The sequence below is a fragment of the Martes martes genome, assembly GCF_963455335.1.
Source record: "Martes martes genome assembly, chromosome: 11".
NCBI classification, from domain to species: domain Eukaryota; kingdom Metazoa; phylum Chordata; class Mammalia; order Carnivora; family Mustelidae; genus Martes; species Martes martes.
In genome coordinates this window covers 89,624,210-89,645,540 of record NC_137899.1, presented here as the reverse complement: position 1 = coordinate 89,645,540, position 21,331 = coordinate 89,624,210, and the positions used below count along the sequence as shown (strand labels likewise).

The 21,331-nt window shown below is 39.3% G+C and overlaps 1 protein-coding gene across 1 annotated transcript in view; it reads right to left on the bottom strand.

Moving 5' to 3' along the window:
* LRGUK (leucine rich repeats and guanylate kinase domain containing) overlaps positions 1-21,331 on the bottom strand; it is a gene marked incomplete at both ends in the record, with an annotated part of 106,023 nt that overhangs the window by 11,240 nt on the left and 73,452 nt on the right. Inside the window, 2 exons of the mRNA XM_080818740.1 lie at positions 1,682-1,770; positions 13,089-13,228. Coding sequence (XP_080674866.1) covers positions 1,682-1,770; positions 13,089-13,228 — 229 coding nt within the window. The remainder of the gene's footprint in view (positions 1-1,681; positions 1,771-13,088; positions 13,229-21,331) is intronic.

Sequence of the window (21,331 nt, the reverse complement as noted above, 5' to 3'; positions counted from 1 at the left end):
TTATTACATTCTAATTTGTAGACTAAGGGAATTTCTATTGTCTTAAATCTTCCTTATCTATGAAGTCACTAATATTGGCAAATCATCTTCCTACTGACTAGTATGTATTCTATGTGTTCCATTATAAACCCCTGTCCATTTGTTACGTGAGTCCAACAATTTATCAACTGCTATAAAAACTGAAATAGATGTTTTCAAATTTTGTTTCTAATCCAGTGCTTTGAAATGATACCAGAATAAAGTATTTCTAAAAATTCTAATATTATACTCTCCACTGAACTCCAGTGTAAAGTATTCTTTTTTCATCTCTACTAGCCTGTTTTCCCAGAGTGACTTGGAAGAAACATTAACCGTTTTTAGTGAAAAAATCCTGTTGCTATTCACCTCAGACTTGCTAAATAGAGTTGCTGTGTGCAAAGTAGCCCAACTGCATATAAATGCATGCAAATTTGAATCGTCTATCTGTCCTGGTATGACCCATTTGGAGCTCATACTTAAAATTGCTTCGGTTCTCTGTCCCTAGCGTTTTAATAAGCTTGGCCCTGCTGCTGATCGGAGGTCACACAGACCCTAGCTTTGCTGCTCTGGAAGCTACTATCTCCTGGCCATCACCTTCCTAGCCCCTCAGTAGATCTCTGTGTATGCCACACAGCCTATCTTTTGAATCAGACTATCCAAAGATAGCTTATCAATATGGAGAAAATTCATCATACTTTTTGGATATGGGACAAATAGACAAAACTTGGTTTCATTTATATCGGTTGAAGATTTTTAACAGATAGGTTAAAATTACAGACAATAAAACTGAAATTAAAAAAACTTAAATGCCTTCTTTATTCTGCTTCCTTGAATCACTGAATTCTAAAAAAGCTTTTTAAAATGCTATAATTAAGGTCTTGTCATGTTCTTACTAACTTTCTGAAAACAGGGACTTCACTTTATTACTCAGATTTTCTAAAATGTGGAACAGGAAAGAGAATTCAGAATATCAAAGCCTGTAATGTTAATGAGAAAATAAAATGCAAACATTCTGTAGCTATCCTGTGACCTACTTATTCATTCTGAGTAAATATTAAAGCCTAAATGTGCCTCTTGATATATAATAATAGTACAGTAATTATTATAGCCACTAACATCACGAAGCCTTTACTATGCGGAAGGAACTAAGTAAAACCCTTCATATTAAGAATAGAGAATTCACAGATTAATAGAAGGTACAATGATTCCCACCCTCATGGAATTTACAGTTTAATATGGAAAGGAGGCATTAAACAAATGACTTTGCACATAATAAATTACTACTGTTCTGAGAGTCATGACAGATAAGAGCAAGATAGTGAACAGGATATAATGAACTTTCAGTCATGAACAGCCTTGATGAAGGTTGATATATATATTCAAATTCCACCAGAAATACCATTCCTTATAGTCTTCAAAGAGTGCAAAGAAAAAGAAAAGCCACCAGTTTTTAATAGCTATGAGCACATTATGTCCTTTTAAAATACATGTAAATGAAAGGAAAATACAACTTCTAGAACTGGGTTTACTACTGAATCACTGGGTCCACTTTAGTACAGAGGCCTCTGTTTATGTTGATGATTTAGGATTCATTTGGTATATTTGGATACTAGAGAATCAATCTAAAGATGCCCCGGTATAAATAAATGTGACATATCGCTACCTTTGAAACAGGAGTGTGTGATGAGGAGATATCTTTCCCATCAGGGCCTGCCGGGCTGTCTCATATTGTCTCTCTATAGACTCTCTTTCCTAGGCAAGGAATATGATCAGAAAATTATATTGATGTCAAAAATACGTCAGACGGCGAAAGTAGCTATAATCACTATCTTCTTCTAGAGATTGTCAAATATGTGGAAAGAAAAAGGGGGAAACGGCCTAAAAAAAACAACTACTGGTTCAGTGGAAAGAACAAAAACTTTATAAATGAAATATTTTTATGAAGACCACAATTTAATTTATCAACTTTGACATCTAAATAATAATGTGACAATTCCTTATTCATGTTTATATATTTTTTATCTTTCTAATGAGATCATCTCTTATTATTGTCTTTTTGTCTTCCCAGGTCTTTGGGAAGACACAGAATAGTCAACTTATTGATTATATCCAACAGTATTGCAGTACAACCCTGAAATATCTCCCATGTGTCACCAGCACTTCACTATCACTATATACTTAGTAAACATTTGAGGGGGATACAGAGACATAAAAGACACAGTCACCACCTTCAAAAGGTTTATAATCTGGTGGCAAAAGGGGATTTTAAAAGGCAGAGAAAAAGACAAGATAGCATATGCTGTTTTATAAATAGTAAAATGTATATCCATACACGGATTATGTAATGGAGTGTGATCTGTTTAGCAACCGTCCAAGTGCTGGATTTCTTCACTTTAAGCAAAGCTGACATATAAAATTCTCAATTTACAGAAAAGATAAATCAGCAAGTGCTTATTTGTTTTACATAAAAGACTCATTTATAAAGGGATTTGTAATAACATTTATTTAAACAGCAATCTTTGCTTGCAGTAACTGAATCTGAAATAAAACTCTTTGATTTTAATGTCACTACCAGGCTCGTCTGTAAGTTGATATTTAGTAAAAATCACATTAGAAATGACAACAAACAAGAATGCCATGAAGAATAAACGCCAAACTACGGTTGTGAGCTCGCAACTCCGGGCTAACCGCTTATTTTAGCCTTGGGGGTTAGCACAGTTTCAAATGGTTGTGTGTGTTTTAGGGGAATTTTTCAAGAATTAATTTTTAAGGGTTAAGTTGAAGTGATTCTAAAGGCATTTTTGCGTTATAGAAACTAATCTGCAGTAATGGTTCTACTCTGTGGTGATGCCAAGGTTGGTACAGTGAACACCCCTGGGAAACAAGTCACACGCCAGAGATCAGAAGACCCTTTGGTCACTCCTGTGTTCCCCTGTACAGAGCACACACACCTGAGCATGAAGAGGGAGCTTAATCTATATCTTTAATGTACAACAGTATAAATTTGGGGAGAGAATATGAAGTGTGAATAATGTCTACCATTCTCTGTGATCTGGAATAGAATTTGCTGTTGACGGTTGCTAGCTTGAGAAATTCTGGGTCAGGCTTTTGAAATTGTTCCCTAGACAGCATGACATATGAGAGCTAACACCTAAACTCACTGAACATAGGCTATCAGGTGTCTATCTGGTCACCAAGACCATATAACTGTGTCCCTGACCATTAGCTCTGTGATTCTGTCTTAAGCAGGACAAGGAGAAAATAGCATTGGACTGGATGGTTGGGGTTTGCAATGGGACAAGAAAGGAGGAAAGAAACTCTATGTAAATTTCACCATTTAAAACTATCTGTTTAAATAACCCCATAAATACACTTAAATTATTTCATATTACTACAAAATTACTATATATTGACAAACTCCACTATCCCACTCTCAGGTTAATTTGTTATTGTTGTTCCTCAGTTTCTCCATAGCAGTACACATATTTTCTACTGTGATTTTACTTTATACCATCTTCATTTTTTTCTATATTGATCCTTGATTTCAATTACATCATGACTGGGACGATGACAGTAATAGTGGAAGCATGGTCTGGATCTTTCAGAATTCTCACACAAAAATTGAGCAAGCAAATGGCAAAATAAAAAACACATCAAAATATTGACAAGAAAACTAGATGAAGAGGTACCCCTCAAACCCTAAATCCCCTCAAACCCCAAATCAGAAGAGAAATCCCCCTCAAACCCCAAAATACAGGTGATAGTAGTGACACCACCACATGGCACCAGTGTCTATGTGAGAGAAAAGCAAAGGAAGCAACAGGGGGACTAAAAGACCCGAGTAGAAAAGCAGAAAAAAAAGAAGAAAAGCAGCACAAATGGGCACCAAAGCTGGAATCCAGACGGTGCTTCTTCCTACCTTACTAGTGGGTAAGAATAAGGGGTCCACAGTAAGTTCTGAAGGGGCTGGATCAACTGTGATTTCTTGAATCTGACCCACTGTGGTTCTCTTCTAAGACAGGGTCCCACACTAAAGAAAAGCTGATGGGAGTGGAATCAAAATTAATTAGGACACTTGGGGCACCTGGGTGGCTCAGTGGGTTAAAGCCTCTGCCTTCAGCTACGGTCATGATCGCAGGGTCCTGGGATCGAGCCCCACATCGGGCTCTCCGCTCAGTGGGGAGCCTGCTTCCTCCTCTCTCTCTCTCTCTCTGCCTGCCTCTCTGCCTACTTGTGATCTCTATCTGTCAAGTAATAATAAATAAAATCTTTAAAAAAAATTAATTAGGACAGTCAACAGAGACAAAGAGAAAGTCTAGACCAAAGCGGTGGAGGGGAACAGAACCCAGAAACTCCCCCACAAAAACTGAACCCCTCAAAAGGAAACTGCTATATATTTTAACACAATTTGAAAGAACCATGCTTCCTTATAAAAGTTTGAAAAAACTGGGGCACCTGGGTGGCTCAGTGGGTTAAAGCCTCTGCCTTCGGCTCGGGTCATGATCCTGGGGTCCTGGGATCAAGCCCCGCATCGGGCTCTCTGCTCAGCGGGGACCCTGCTTCCTCCTCTCTCTGCCTACTTGGGATCTCTGTCTGTCAAATAAATAAATAAAATATTAAAAAAAAAAAGTTTGAAAAAACTAACTTCACATAAGAATGAGAAATTTCCTAGTAAAATCTCAAAGTTATTATTTTAAAAGAGAAGGAGACTAACCCCTTTACATACAGTGAAAGCATTCATCAAACAGATAAAATCTGTCATCTACTATTTCAAAATTAATTAAAAGACATAAGGAAGTGGCACAAAACATTAAGGAACAAATAAATTACTTTTTCTCCCCAGAGGGAGAGAGCACATGAGTGGGGGGAAGGGCAGAGAGAGAGAGAGAGGGAGAGAATCTCAAGCAGGCACCAGGCCCAGTGCAGAGCCCCACACGGGGCTTAATCTCACAACCCTGAGATTATGACCTGAGCTGAAATCGAGAGTTAGATGCTTAACCGACGAGCCACCCAGGCACCCCAATAAATTACAATTTTTAAAACTCCTAAGTGAGGTGACAGAACTCAGGACAAAATCAGAAATATAAGGGAAAAAAAGTCACTACAGAAATGAAAACTAAACCAGAAGGAAGAGAAGAGCAAATAAAAAACAACAAATGTCTTCAGAGGAATAGAAAGAGAATGGAGGAAATTTTTTAAACTCAAAAAGAAATAAAGAGGTAATAAGAGTCTAGAGAAAATGACAAATATTTAAGACAAAGATGATCCAACATACAAACCATAAGAGCCCTTGATAAACCAAAACAAGCAAATAGGATAGGTCACAAAAACAACAAATTGAGTCTCATGTATGACAGACTGTCAATGGCAGGCAAGAACTCAGGAAATGCTGCCCCCAGAACCCTTCCTGGATCTAGTAGAGAATGCGCCTAGACAACAAAACTACCAGACATTGGACTGAGGCCTAATGATGAGTATCAAGTGTGTGCGTATCTGAGAAGTAAGACAAAATGAGAGTTAAAAGGGAGCAAGTGTGTGACTATGTGCTGAGAGTGTAGCTGTAACACAACCACAAATAACTGGGGCTGGGGTTATCGGAGAACATGTGCAAACAAAATTTTTAACTGTTTTCAGTCTTTTCTACTGGTGCTAGTCATATTGGTATTGTTATTTGGAGACTCTTCTGGACACAATCTGGATAAAACACATGAGAAGTTTCAGAGACGTTAAACTACAGTGGACACCATAGTTCTATCATCTCCCATGTCTTTCAGAATCAGGATGCTCAGTGTGAAAGAAAGATATGTAATAGAGAAGAGCATAAAAATCCTCAAGTCTTGAATCTGAATTGGAAATATTAACTTGAACTCGTGAGGTATTTTATCCACAGAAAAAGCCTAGAAGCAATGAGCAACCCAGAAGCAACGAGCACTCCTGGCAACCACATGTCCTTGCGCTATCACCTCCCACTTAAAGAAACCAGGGCTCCTTGGAGAAGAGATGGTTTGCGGGTCTGGGGCAGGTAATGCACAGAAGAGTGTAGAAGATCTTGTCCTAACAGAGAGCAAGATAGCTACTGAAGTTGACATGGGTCATATTAAAGGACACAGGAGCCACCTGAAGAGGCTCTCAATGGCCAAAGGTAAGGACAATTTGAGTTTCAATAAGGCACTGCAAAAATGCAGTGGGTAGATACATTCAATATGTACAAATCAAGAACATAATGATCATAAATGATATTTAAAAATTAACTGGTCACCTCCAAAGAATAATAGGAAACCATATCTTGAAAGAAAAGCACTTAGACAGCTGATCCTACATGATCTGTGCCACTTGGTAGCCAGGTAGTAGATGAGAGGAGCATCTCTTTATAGTATTACTCCAGCTAAGACATCTGGTGAATGTTGTGTCCTGAAGAATGCATCTGAGTAGAAGAAAGCATTTTTCTTTTGGAGTCAAAATTGATATCGCTAAGTTGTGTGATCTTGGACAAACTCCCTGAGCTGAGCTCCCTCACAGTATTGAACGGAGTGGTACTTAGTAGATATAGGCACCCAATATTTTGTCACCACAGATCCACCTTCTCACTGGCCTTCATACATTCGGGTACTTCGTGGGATTGGACGGGACTAATGTGCCATACACACACATTTGCTAAAGTGGCTTTGAATGAATCAGCCATTCAGCAATTTTTCTGGAGAACTGGCTTTTGGCAAGCTGGTCTACCCCAGGAGTGAGGGTATCCTCTCAGAAGGTCAGGAGATCTGGTTGAAGAAAGAGATACAATTGAAGTTCAAGTGAAGGTTGAAAATCAATCTTCTTCTGAAGGGCAAAGATCTAGTCACAGTTCCAGAGCAGAAAATCTTCACTAAGCCACCATAGCCTTCATGCTCGCCTTTCTAGGCAGCCAACCAGGCAAAAGGGGGTTGCTATTAACAGAGAAACTAAAACATAGTGATATCTGACAAAACTCATGAACCCCTATAATCAATAGTATATGTGTTGGATAAATAAAAGCCTTTTACTGGATAGTGTTTGTTACATATTTTTGCAACAGTAAGAAAAGAGCTGTGTATTGTTTTTTCATCTGTTTTGTTTTGTTTTACTCAAAACTAAAAACTGCATTTAAGAAGAAAGGTTGATCAAAATTATATTTACAGTTATCCAGGAATCTTTCAGAAATGTTCAAATTAATATGCTCTGGGAGTCTTTCATCAAAGTAAGTACCACTTAAGCTAAGAAGAGAGAAGAAATAAAGCAACAAGGATTGTATAAGCAAGGAATGAGGAAATACACTGTGTATCTATTTAAACTCATATTAAATCATGGTCAAATTCATGGAAAGCATTTGATATTGATAAATTATTAGAGTCACAAGCAAGAAAAATGATGTTAGCAGATGTTTTTCCAGACTTGAAGAACAAAGAATACTACTCTTAGACATTTCTTTCTAACAGAGACAAGACATGTGGCTCCCAGTGATCCCAAGGATGAGAAACAAAACACAGCTGTTGGTATATTAGGCACCAGTAATCCTGAGGATGTCTCCATGCTCCATTATCCCATTTTCTACTCAAATAAAGAAGCAGTAGTAGAAGGGCTAGAGATACACAGACCTCAACCACCGAAGAGAAGAGACCAGAGGCATCTCTACCAGACTATTCTATTCACTAAGGCAGGGACCAGCTCTACTTCGTTCTAATGTCTAGAACAAGGTCCAGTAAGCAAATACCCGATATCTACTGAAAAGCAAATCTAATCCTTACACATGGTAGGGATTCAACAAATTCGAGACATGCAAGAAGAAGGGAAGATGAATGAGTGAGAAGAAAGGAAGGGGAAAAGTTAAGGAAGGAAAGAGGAGGGAAGGGGAGCCTTCCACATATGGGAATGGACAGGATGGCTAGGAGAGCAAAGGCTCTTCCCAGGGTTGCTAAACTACAATGACAGAATGAACTCACCTTCCAACAAGCCATCACACAGATTAGGAACACTACTTTCCCACATGGCCACACCTCCTGTAGCTCATTATTTCCCTTTTCCCAGATTTATATCCAGGAGGGCAGGAAGCTAAGTCTCAGCCCCCAGGAAGCTCTCACCCTACTGTGCTCTACTACTGTGGTCTGAATTCTTCACTGTCTTCCAGCCCTTCAGATTGATCACGTAGTTGTACCTCTGTCTGGTTTTGGTTTCAGCATCACCCTTGGACTAAAACCGTGTAGACCGCCTTTGATTTTTCAAGCTGTGGGAAATCCTACCCAACCCCAGAGAGGTTAAGTAACTCATTGAGGCTTGTCCAACTAGTGAACAGACAAATGGCACTCATTTCACCACACCAGGTGCCCTCTTAAACCCTCAGGTGCCAGCATCCCTTGCGTCCTTTTCAACCTTTACCACCTCCTTCCCTCTCCCGAGATAAGCCGTCTCGTGGCTGTTATGGTAACCACTTCCTTTTTTATACTTTTATCACCTAAATATGCAACCCCAAGTATTATGGTTTAGAATTGCCAATTTTTCAATTATATACTAATAGAATCATATAGTACGTATTCTTTAGATTCAATCATTCTTTGGTTCAACAGGATGTTTGAGAGAGACATCCATGGAACGAAGTTTTTTCATTTTCATTACTGTACATATTTCACTACATGAATATTCAAAATTTCACTTGGCCAATTTATTGCTGGTGGACATCTGGGTTTCCAGTTTAGGACCACTACACACAAGACTAATACGAACATTCTTGCTCATACCTTTTGGTGCACATGGCCCCACACTTCCATTGGAATCCCACCGCTGAGTCATGCTCAACTTTAGTGGATAATCCCCTTTTATTTTCTCAAGTGTACAAATTGAACCTCCCACCAACTGTCCTATAAGAGTTTCTACTGTTCACATCCTAACACTCAGCTCATGATTTTAGTGCTTCTGGTGTATGGGCAGTAGTATTTCACTGTGGCTATAATTTGCATTTCCTGATAAAGAGGTTGACTATCTCTTCACGTGATTATTGGCCTTCCGGATATTATCTTTTATAAAGAGGTTTTTCTGTATTTTTTTTCTTAATAATTTAAAAAAGTTTTTTATATATTCTAAATAAAAACATTTTGTTAGTTATATTTATTGTAAATATCATCCCGCTCTGTGTGCTTTGTCTTTTTTCCTAATACTGTTTTTTTAATTGAAATGTTACTAATTTTAATGTTCCTCAATGTTTTAAACGTTTCCTTCGTAAAAGTGCTCTTTGTATTACACTTAAGGAATCTATACCTGCCTCCAAGTCATAAAAGTCATCTCTTACATTATCTTCTAGAAGTATTCTTGCTTTGTCTTTTAACATTTACATAGATAATCCACCTTAAATTTTTTAATCACATCTTGACATACATGTAGTTAGAAGCTATGCACAAGTAAAGGGTAGAATATTCGAATATAGGAATGAGACAGAAAGACCTCATGTGCACAGGGAGTTTGGGGTAGATTTGAGCAGAGAGGAAGAACACCGTCTTCAATTAAATGGGAAGGAGCTTCAGAGAAACAGAACTCAAAAAGCCTAGACGATGGAAATTTCCACCTATCCATTACTGTCAGATGGCTCCCTTGATAGTTTCTAAAAGTAAATATGAATACATTAGACCTACAGTGAAGACTCCCAAAAAAGCATAAAAATTTCTTCTTTTGGGGGGGAACAATTTAAGATACAGGTTTTTGACAGAAGAAGTTGCTATTCCTTTCTTCAATCCACTAAAAGTTTTCAAAAATACATGGAAATTTATGTTGGGGAAAGTAAAATGAGCAAAATAACATCTCCAAAGGGTTGCAATGAAAGGTACATGAGATAATTTACACAAGAGCCTTTTCCAAATTACAAATGCTGTGTAAAGGCTATTTATGTTCTCTAACATAACATGATAACATCTTTCTAAAGCTTCTGCTGTCATATTACTCATTTTGCATTGTTAACAGCTATGCAAAAGGTTAAAATCTGAAAAGTACTTAAAATTTAAAAATAGCATGGAATCCATCATCTTTAAAAGAAAACGAGGCACTAAAAATAACCTTAGGCACATTCTGCCCCACATATATGACAGCAGCAATTGAGTATTTTGTACCTATTTCTGAAGAATGTATTCTGGTTGTTGGGGGATTTGATTTGCTTCTCTATGAAACTGTTGTTACATTGTTTCTCTACCAGCACTGACTGGCAAAGATACCAGAACCTCCAGGCGCAAGGAGTTTGAGGATTGTTACCACCAGGGATCAGTCACTGCCAACGCTCTAACAGGTCTAGATGTTCTAGACCAGGCTGTGGATGCCCTGGACAATGGGGCTGAACAGGTTTTTAGGGAGGTGACTGCTGGGAAGGAGTGACCCATGGAAAAGTTCATGAGACTACTTTGACCCCAAGTGGCCTGCACTACCTGCTCCCTTCCCCCCAACTCCATCTACCACCACCAACGTAGGGGCCCCTCGTAGAATCACACGGCCTTTTTATCATACCCTTCTCTCTCCAGTTTCTCCAAACTTTTTATTAATCTTATACTGAAATGTTGGCCATGAACTATAGTGAAGAACACATTGTGTATCTGAGGTTTTTTTCCTTTCCCCCATTTCTCTTCCTCTGACCCTCTTTTCTCACTCCTAAATACCTGAATGCCCTTAACCAGACAAAATCTGTCTTTAATCAAGCCTGGAGTTTCTCAAACAGGTGAAATTCAGAGTGGTCATATTTAAACACATGGTGAATACCCGCTCACGAGCAGCGGGGCATGGCAAATGAATGGTGTGTGTTTCTCATCAGCGTGTGTGAGGTTGTGCAGCAGGACAGCAAAAGTGGGTTGTGAGGGGTTCTGGGTGTCAGGACGCAGACTAAATTTTGAAGGAATAAACGTGGCTAAGAATTTGTTCTGGACTTTACGCTATGGGTCTGCTCTTTCCTGGGGACAGAAAGAAGAGCCTGTATTAGCAAGGCTAAGTCCCAAGAAGCATAAAGCCATACCAGCCGAGAACAGGATAATGTGTGTAGAAAGAAAGGGGTAGACTGACCGGTAAAGAACAGAGATTTCCCCGGATGGAAAGATAGAGGCTGAGCGGCTCTTCGGGGAGAGAGAGCTTCCTAGGGGTCAGTCCTACGTGAGGGCCTGGTAGCAGAGGAGATGGAGAATACCAGCGCCGCCGGCTCAGAGTGGAACTCAGGCTCTTAGACTAGGGGCATCTCCATGGTAACCATGGTTTTCTAGAAGCCAGGGGTTCTTCCTCAATCTTCCAGGAGGGTGGGTGTAACCCTCAGGGTTCTTGAACTCGACCCAAAGAATGGGAGTAATCCCAACTCCTCGTGGCTGATATTTGACTTCCCACAGATCCTGGTTGATGGCAACAATTCCAGAATTAATTTATTTTGGATAAATCAATATGATGTTTCCTGCACTTGCGTATCATGGTACAAATTCGTATTATTTATAAGTGTTTGGAGTGCATGCGCTCTCTGTTCCTCCTAGGAAGCCCTGATCGGTACCCCAACCGTTTGCCCTTCCACAGGTGACTGGACAAGCAGTCTCGCATGATCTCTGGGGAAGGGCTTGAAAAGCGCAGCTGGGCCAATTAGATTCTCTTGCCTCCCACAATACGAATGACAGAGACTGAGAGAAGTGGCCGGGAATTGGGAGCACAGAGCCACGAGGCCACGGAGAGTCAGGGCTGACGTGCATGAGAATGAGTTTAAATGATGTGAAAGGGAAGCCTGTGTGCGTGGAGGAGGCCGGCCAGGAGAGACAGGACCACAGAACACTCGAGAATCAGCGGCAGAGATGACAGGAACTTGATGACTCTGGAAGGCAGGGAACCCTGAGCACCTCACTCGTTCATTCTAGAGCCTGGCAGCTCCTGTGAGGTCTGTACTGCAGTCCTGCTCCCGATGCACCGTGAATCCACTCGCACGTTGTCTACGCAACTACCTCTTCTGTAAACTGACTTGATCGGGCATCTGCTTCTTGCCTCTTGAACACTGGCGTCGTGGGACTTAATCCAAGGAGACTGCAGAGCTACACCTGGATATACCACAGCCCGAGACTTTTCATCCGAGGTAACCAGTCTGAGGCTTTCAGCCACCGCCTACAGTTCTGACTTTAGAGTCAAATGTGATTATTTGCTGACCACAGCCGCGCCTTAAGGAACCACCAACTAGGACCTGACAACCAAAAGGCAAGTCCTGTCGCATCTGTGGTGACAGCAGTGGCTATGAGTTAGGCCTCTTCAAATTCCCAGATCATCTTATAATACTATGACAAAAGGAAACTGAGCCGACCTAATCTGCAAGCAGAGCCAACTCTGCACTCAGCCAGTGTTGCACTCAGTCCTCCCACACAGACCGATTGTTCTGGGTGGTCCGGGAACTGAACTGCAACAAGTTATATGAGCGACTTGAGCTCTGCCAAGTTATAAAACAGGGCCTCTGAGTGGACTCGCTTTGAAGTCTCAGCCCAGGAACACTGAACATTTTACCCCAACAGGAAAGCCAGTTTTCTCTTGAAATGTATATTTTACCACGTGAGTGCCGTCGAAGTCCTTTTCTATTCTTTGTTAAAGAGAAGAGTTGAGTGTCCGAATTTTGACTAAGGGCTAGGGAAAGGGACTCACTAAAGCTACGCTGAATATTCTTTGTAGAGCCCATGTCTATTCGTACAGGTGCAGAAAGAGGCTAAAAATTTGTCTTCAAGACAAACCATAAGAAACTCTCAATCTCACAAAACAAACTGAGGGTTGCTGGAGGGAGGGGTTCGGGAGAGGGTGGTTGGGTTATGGACATCGGGGAGGGTATGTGCTATGGTGAGTGCTGTGAAGTGTGTAAGCCTGATGATTCACAGACCTGTACCCCTGGGGCTAATAATACACTGTATGTTTACAAAAAAAAATAATAAATTATTTTTAAAATAAATTGGCTTCAGCTCATACCAGTCAGAGAAGAATTTTGGTGAAACTTAGTCTCAAAATACCAGATCCCCTTTTGGTCTGAGCAGAGCAACGCTCGGCTACAGCTCCGCTCCCCCCCCCCCCCCCCCCCCCCCGCTTACCACTGGGGTTTTTTTGGCTGAAAGTCTGGCCCATAATTTCACAAAGTAGTTTCTATCTGTAGAATCCAGGAGGTCACACAGATTCAAAGTGGAGAGCTTCCGAGCAGAATCTTCAGATTTCAGCGGAGGCATCTTAGTACCTGGGAGGGAAGAAGCCAAAGTTTGCAAATAAGAGGCACGAAATAGCATACATAAGGGGACTTTCTGAAGTGAGGAAAATGCTTTGTATCTGGATTGTCCCAAACACAGCAAACTCAATACTTAAAGTCTATGCATTTCAACTTGAGAGTAAGATAACTAAAAATATGTCTCAGTCGGTTAAACATCTGCCTTCAGCTCAGGTCATGATCCCAGGGTCCTGGGATCGAGTCCTGCATCAGGCTCCCTGCTAGTGAGGAATCTGTTTCTCCCTCTGCCTGCCCCTCTGCCTACTTATGCATACTCTCTCTAACAAATATCTTTATCTTTAAATAAAAAATAAATAAAATTAAATAAAAATAAACTTAAAAATATCTTTAAATAAAATAATGTCTTAAAACAAGGTCTTAATTATTACTGATTATAGTAAAGTCAGTCCACAGCACGTAGTAGATGTGTTCTGGGAGTACACTTGGTGCTCAAGACAGTTCCCTTATGAAGGGAACTGAAGGAAATCCTGGCACACACAATACCTTCCCGATACTTAAACGTCTGGGGAGGGGTATAGCGAGATGGAGATGATGGAGACTGTGCGAGAGAGAGAGAGAGAGAGAGAGAATGCTTGTCACTTTCTGTTTGACAAAATTCTCCTAAAAGGCTAGAAAGAAAATAAAACATGCAACACTGAGAAGAAACTTAAAAAAATAATGGAATGGATGATTAAATCACTGTTTGACAGACTTTATTCAAAAATAATGCTGAAAGTTTCCTTTAAAACATGATTAGAATGTCCGGAGACCTAGAATATAAAGAATCTGAATTTCTATTACTGCTCATCTATAGAGACCCCTGGTGTACATGCTTTTGGATATATGTGAGCATCAACGACTTCAGGAATATTGCTTTAAAAATGCTAAAGTAGGGGGCGCCTGGGTGGCTCAGTGGCTTAGGGCTTCTGCCTTCGGCTCAGGTCATGATCCCAGGGTCCTGGGATTGAGCCCTGCATCGGGCTCTCTGCTCAGTGGGAAGCCTGCTTTCTCCTCTCTCTCTGCCTGTCTCTCTGCCTACTTGTGATCTCTACCTGTCAAATAAATAAATAAAATCTTTAAAAAAAAAATGCTAAAGTAGGGGCGCCTGGGTGGCTCAGTCGTTAAGCGTCTGCCTTTGACTCAGGTCATGATCCCAGGGTCCTGGGATCGAGCCCCACATCGAGCCCCACATCGGGCTCCCTGCTCAGGGGGAAGCCTGCTTCTCCCTCTCCTACTCCCCCTGCTTGTGTTCTTTCTGTTGCTGTGTCTCTGTCTGTGAAGTAAATAAATAAACTCTTAAAAAAAATGCTAAAGTAAAAAAATTTTAAATGCCAGAATAAATGATCCCCTCATGTTCCACCAGTCAAATGGCTGACTGAGCAGACATGGGAAGCTCTCTTGACCCAAAGATAAGAAAACACTAGATGATATATAACAGAAATTTGTCATACATAGCACAGCTGAGAAAGCAAGAAAGAAAAATTTCCAGGTGCTGGAAGTGAAGGTTCCAAGTCAGAAGAGTGGGAACCGATGCCAAGAAATCCGAGTGCTCCTGCAGCTGAGTTTCTGGACTGGGAGAGGCCAGTCCCTGCGTTCCTGAGGCAGAAGCCCCGGGCTCTTGATACGGTGAGAAGCCACAAAGTGGGTGTCAGGAAAGCGCAGCCCACAGACCAAGGGACTGTGCGTGGACCCGGAGTCTTGGCAGAACTGAGGATGGAAGCACCTGTAGGAAATCAGGCCTGTGATCCTGGGTCATGTGCTCGTGTAGAGAACCTGAACTCAAGCTCCCACCAGATCGTGTGACAGTCCCCGGCCAGTGAGATAAGGAGAACACTTGTAGGCGAGTCAAAGTATTTAATCCTGTGGGAAAGTCTAAAGCTCCACAACCCAACAGCTGCCTTGGGAAAGACCGAGAGACAGAGACTGAGACTCAGAAGATACAACAAATGAGTGAGTCCACACCCGAGGAATTCCAGGCAACTGGGCAATCTGAGAAGTGCTGAGGGTAACTACAGTTGTGACAGTCCCAGTGACAATAAGGGATCATCGCATGCGGAGACCTTCTTTGTTAAATCTTCGTGATGGAGAAACCACTCCGTCCGTATTTGTTGAGTACCTGCTGTGCCAGCCAGGGCTCTGGACGTTGGAGATTCGGCAATAGACAAAAAGTCTATCCCCTGAGCTGTGGGAATTACAGCCTCATGCTGGAGAGAGACGACCAACGCGTCAGATGCTTTTTTAAAAGGACCCAGGAGCATGCTTAACTGAACTACAGGAAAGAATGGATATGGCTGAAGCAAGGTTGTGGGGGAGGGGTATAGCGAGATGGAGATGATGGAGACTGTGCTCGAGAGAGAGAGAGAGAGAGAGAGAGAGAGAACGCTTGTCATCTTGATGGGACTCTGAGAACCGAGAGCATTGTGAAAAAGAGCAGAAAATTCTGAGAAAAGTTATAAAAAATTAAAAGTTATAAAAATTAAAGAAATAGAAACTATTTGCATTGAGAAAATTTCCACAAAAATTTCCAGTCTATGTGTCAGGGTTCTTTTTTCTACCTTTCTGAGACATAAGCAATTTGTACCATGGTGTGAACAAGTCAATGTGATGATACAATGGTAAAGATAATGTGTTTACATTATTATTAAACTACCTTGTAATGCCACCACGTTAATGAGTTGAACTCCTATAATGAAGAGTTTCATACAGTTCTTAAAACAGTTTCTACTGTCTTAATACATCAATGAACAAGGGATTCTGCTTCTCAAAAAATATATATATACATATACATATACATATACATATACATATACATATATATAATTATCACTGTTACAATAACCTGCAACAAAAGTTTCTTAACATAATCTTATTCAAAGTATCTACATTAAAGACAACCTTGAGGCAACATTAAAATATATATGTAAATTACAGTCCACAAAAACAACCAAGTTCTTCAGTATAAAGGCTAGTTAAATTTATTTAAACACCTACAATGAAGCACAAATGAATTTAATGATGCATGACAGATTTTAAAGTTATTTTATGGATTTATGGATTTTATGCATTATTAAATGCAGGAAAATATAAATGAATTAACTGGAACAAGTGGAAGTACATCTTAAATTAATTCTAAGTAGCTTAGATCTTTTATTTAGACTTCTATCCCTTTGTAGTCAAGTGAATTAAAATAACATGCATAAAACATTTTAAAAGAAGCCGCATAGAACCCAACCTAAATAACAAATGCATTACGAGCCATGTACCTGAGAATAAAACATGTTGAGTATATATTTAATATCCTACCCTTACACAGACAAAACAAGGCCTTTTCCTGCATAAAGGAGGGAATACAAAATGTTGATCTGACATTATAGGCATGCAGCTACATAGCCATGTTAATAACTAGTCAATAACTAGTAATAAATTAGAATTTGAGAATCAGACTGTGAATATTTTGAGAAACAAAAATCCCTATTTGAATAACCAATTTTTCTACATTAATGAGATTAGTTATATAGCAAAGCAACTAAGTCATTTTCCTGTTCAAAAATATGAAACTAAACACTTATAAATGTATATTTTTTAGCATTAAAAAAAAACCCCTGGGAAAAATCAATCAACTGGAATTTGTCTGTTTCAAAGCCATAGGAAATGTATGATTTGGAAATAGGCTTTAATTTTCAAACAAAAGTTCTCAGATAACTGGATGATTTCAGAATCATTCATTCCCCCCACCCCATTCAAATGGGGTTTAAAAAAAACAACAACAACACATGTTTATGTAGGTAATAGTGAGGTGTGGTTTTTTTTTTTTAAACTAAAGAGAGTAATTTATACTTACCATGATTAAACACATACACATATAAAATATACAAATACTTGGAAAATCACTGTAAAGGAGTCAATAATGAAATATGTAACCATTAAAAAGGACAAAACCAAATTAAGGCACAAGAATCTATGATACAGTATTTATTTATTTTTAATGAGAGTTACATAATTTTAGTTGAAAATTAAGGAAAACTCAATTCACCAGGAAGTATTATCACAAAACTGAAGCTTCTGAAAAAAAGCTATTTTTCTAGGACAGAATTAAATCTTGAAAGTCTTTTTCTATCTGTGCTTCCAAGTAAGGAATAAAAGCAACTAAAATTTCACACAATATCCACAATAGTTTTCCATAGTAAAATAAGCTTTTATAGAGGAACGCTACCAAGACCAAGGAAACAGTAATAATATTTATGTTCTATATGGTAAAATGAATACACTTATTAAATCCTTCTTACAGTAAAGTGCTCTATTCTTGAGTTTCCAATCAAAGAATAATCAGCTACTTAAATAGAGAACAGAGTCTGTATCAGAACAAAGGAAAGCATGTGAATGTATATTCTCACACAGAGAGAATGAGGTACACAAAAAAATGTTTCTTTCCATTGAACTTCACACTGAAACCTCCTCGATACAGCTGAACTAATGGGCTCAATATTTGGTCCCTGCATTTAGAATGTCCTAATTTGAACATAAAACAGGTATGCCTGGCCAGCTTAGTTGGTGGAGAATGCGACTCTTGATCTCAAGGTTGCGAGTTCAAGCCCCATACTGGGTATAGGGCTTACTTAAAAATAAATACAAAAATAAACTTAAAAATAGAATAAACTAAAACATATAATAGTACCCTGAATTTCATTTTTTTAAAATGTATGAGTTTATCATGAAGTAGTCAATTGATGCTTTGAAGGAAATAAGATATAGGACAGGCAAATTTCAAGATGAGAAACTTGGTATGTAAGATCTGCGTATGTCCAGCAATTGGGCAAGAGAAAGGAGAAGCAGGAAATAGGAGAGAAATCTTCAGGGAGTTTGGATACATACGAAAGCCTTCTTCTAAGTAGTATGTTTGATAATAAGGCTGGTGATGAGACTTCCACCCAATCCTATACTCTCACCTCTGGCAAGCGCAAGGTGCTTCTTAAGGGATCATCCTTCAAGAACAGCTTTTTCAAAAATGGTGCATCATTGGCCAATTCCTCTAGGAAAGACCTTTCTTTTTTTTTTTTTTTTTTTTTTTGGTCTTTCTTCACTTTTCTTTGTCCATGGAAACTTAGGATCTTTAAGATTGGGTAGCTTGTAGAAGTCAGTCTTGGTCTCAACCCATCACCAAAGGAAAACAGAATGCCTACTATCTGGTAGTTGATTTGAGTTAAGTAACTTGACAGTACTTACTATCTAACCAATTTGAAATGCAAAATATAAATGGCTTGGACTTTATCAATAAAGAAATATCAATAATAAAATAATAGATAACATTTATTGAGCATGTACTATGTGCCAGCTGCCATGACAAGCCTTTCCCATGTGTATCACCAGGAGATTTCCTAACAACCCTAGAGCGGATGCTTCCCCAACTCATTCTCCAAGCTGCGATGCTGTGTGTGAACACCCCTCAAACAATCTCATCTCTGAAATACACCACTTAAGTACAATTTCTTCCCAACATTATTCTAATTCTGTTTAAGCTCCTTAATACAATCAAGGTCGTGAAGGTTTTTAAAAGGATTTTCAGAGAAGACCATCCTATTTGCCAAATACTTCTATCTAGTTGGAATGGTTGTTAAATCCAATTAATGATAAAATGCTATCCTTACCTTTTTTTTTTTTTGCTGCTTATATGTTAACACTAACATTCATATACACACTTACTATGTGCCAGACATTTTCTTTCAATTTATTAACTCATTTACTCCTCACAATAATCTTGAGGTAGGGGCACCTGGGAGGCTCAGTGGGTTAAGCCTCTGCCTTCGGCTCAGGTCATGATCTCAGGGTCCTGGGATCGAGCCCCACATCGGGCTCTCTGCTCAGCAGGGAGCCTGCTTCCCCCTCTCTCTCTCTGCCTGCCTCTTTGCCTACTTGTGATCTCTGTCAAATAAATAAAAAAAGTTTTAAAAAAATTAAAAAAAAATAATCTTGAGGTAGGTTATCGTCTCTACATGAGAACTCTGTAACTTTCCCAAGGTCACACAGCTAGACTGTACTAGTGCTGGGATTTCCAATGATTTGGACTGTTAGTTATTTGAAATTATTAATTTCTAAGGTTATAAACTTTTTAAAAAAGCCTCTGGGGGGCGCCTGGGTGGCTCAATGGGTTAAGCCTCTGCCTTTGGCTCAGGTCATGATCCCAGAGTCCTGAGATCGAGAGCCCCACTTCGGGCTCTCTGCTCAGCAGGAAGTTTGCTTCCTCCTCTCTCTCTGCCTGCCTCTCTGCCTACTTGTGATCTCTGTCAAAAAAAAAAAAAAAAAAAAAAAAAAAGCCTCTGGCTTTTGCTAATCATGCCCACACTCTCATAATCATCTTGGAGGTGAAAGATTTGGTGGCCTGACATTATTTAACCTATCATCAACACAAAGAAATGGTTAGGCTCTTATTATCCTTTTTTTTCTGAACGCCTATATATAATATAATATATAATAATAATTTAAAAAAGTGATTTCTAGAATCACGTCTTTCAGATTGAACTAAGCAAATAATTAAATTCAGTTATGAACATATTGTGCTAGACACTACATAAATAGCACAATTATCTAAAGTGGAGTTTGGAAGATCTTTTATGTTAACAAGATGATTTCAGGGTTATCATGGAGCAAAAAGAAAGGGAGTCAGCTAAGTACTTAGTCCTGAAAATACTACTGATCAAAAAAGTTTCAAAGTGGTTTTTTCTTGCTTTACCTAAGAACTTATTTTTGTGCCAAAGAATTTTGGACATATCTTCTCTGGAGCCCTAATACTGACAAAGAGTGTAACTGCCAATCCACTGGATCCTCACTGTTGTCCCAGAAAGGAATTCAGCTTTCATGTCATTCACGTCAACCCATCCCATCACACATGAACAACCAGCGCAGGGAAGCATCTAGTCAAACAGGCCTCCAGGAACAACACCAGAGCAAAGCTCCAGAGAGCTCAGCACAAGGGTTTTCCAATCACAGGTTGCAAACTGAATTGTGGAATCCATTTTGTAGGTTACGGCCAGCATTTTTAGAAATTGGGATTAAGTAGAACAGAAAACATCCGGGTTTATCACTATAGTAAGGTGTCTCCTACACGTGTCTGGTGAGGGTGATGATATTGTAAAATGTATTCCTAGTTAATGGATTTGGGGTCTGAAAGTTTGAAAGCCACTGTTCTAATGAGCCCTAAGTGCATATATTTTCTAGTACTAAGATTTATTTTCAATTAAATAGACTGCTGGATTCTCCATAGCCAGCCAGTAGAGCCTGTTGTAGTAAACGGATTAAATCATAAAAGTAACCTTAAATTTTATCCAGCCCGACATATGGGAGCTTCTCATAAGATTCCCAACACAGAGCCTCTAAATTCTAGAGAAAACCTGTTTGTTCCTTTGTACATGACTTCTAACTTTAAGAAAGTTCCTCATTATGTATGCCAAACTGAAAGAGAACGTAACATAACATAAGGTTGCTCTTTCACAGGACAGGTTTTCATACATGTGAATTTGATTCTATGTAACCTTTTCCAAATAAACACAGGTTTGTTGTAGAAAATTTGGAAAATACTAAAAAGCATAAATGAGAAAGTAAAAATTATTCATAATCTGACAACCCAGGACTCACAACTGGAACCATCCTGGCTTTACCTCCTTCATCTGTTTTTTCCTTAGTATGTAACAAATATTCTTCTCTATATTCGTCTACAACATGATTATAATGGCAATGTAACATTTTAGCATATGGCTAAACCATAACTTTTCCATAAGTTATTTTTAAAATCCCATTGGGTGGCTATATTACTTCCAGATTTTATTATAAAGACATTAATGGGAACATCTTTCTGTGTCAATTACTTCCTTGGGATAAGTCATAGATTAGAATTACCAGGTTAAACCTAGGCGATATTTACAGGCTCTGACGGATATTGCACAACTACCCCCCCAAAAGTGGTACCAACTTACTTTCTCAGTGATGACACAGAATGTGTGTTTCCCCTTAACCTTACCAAGAACAGGCATTAATTTGCTTTCTATCTTTGCCAGTTTGGTACCCCCCAAAATCTAATCCATT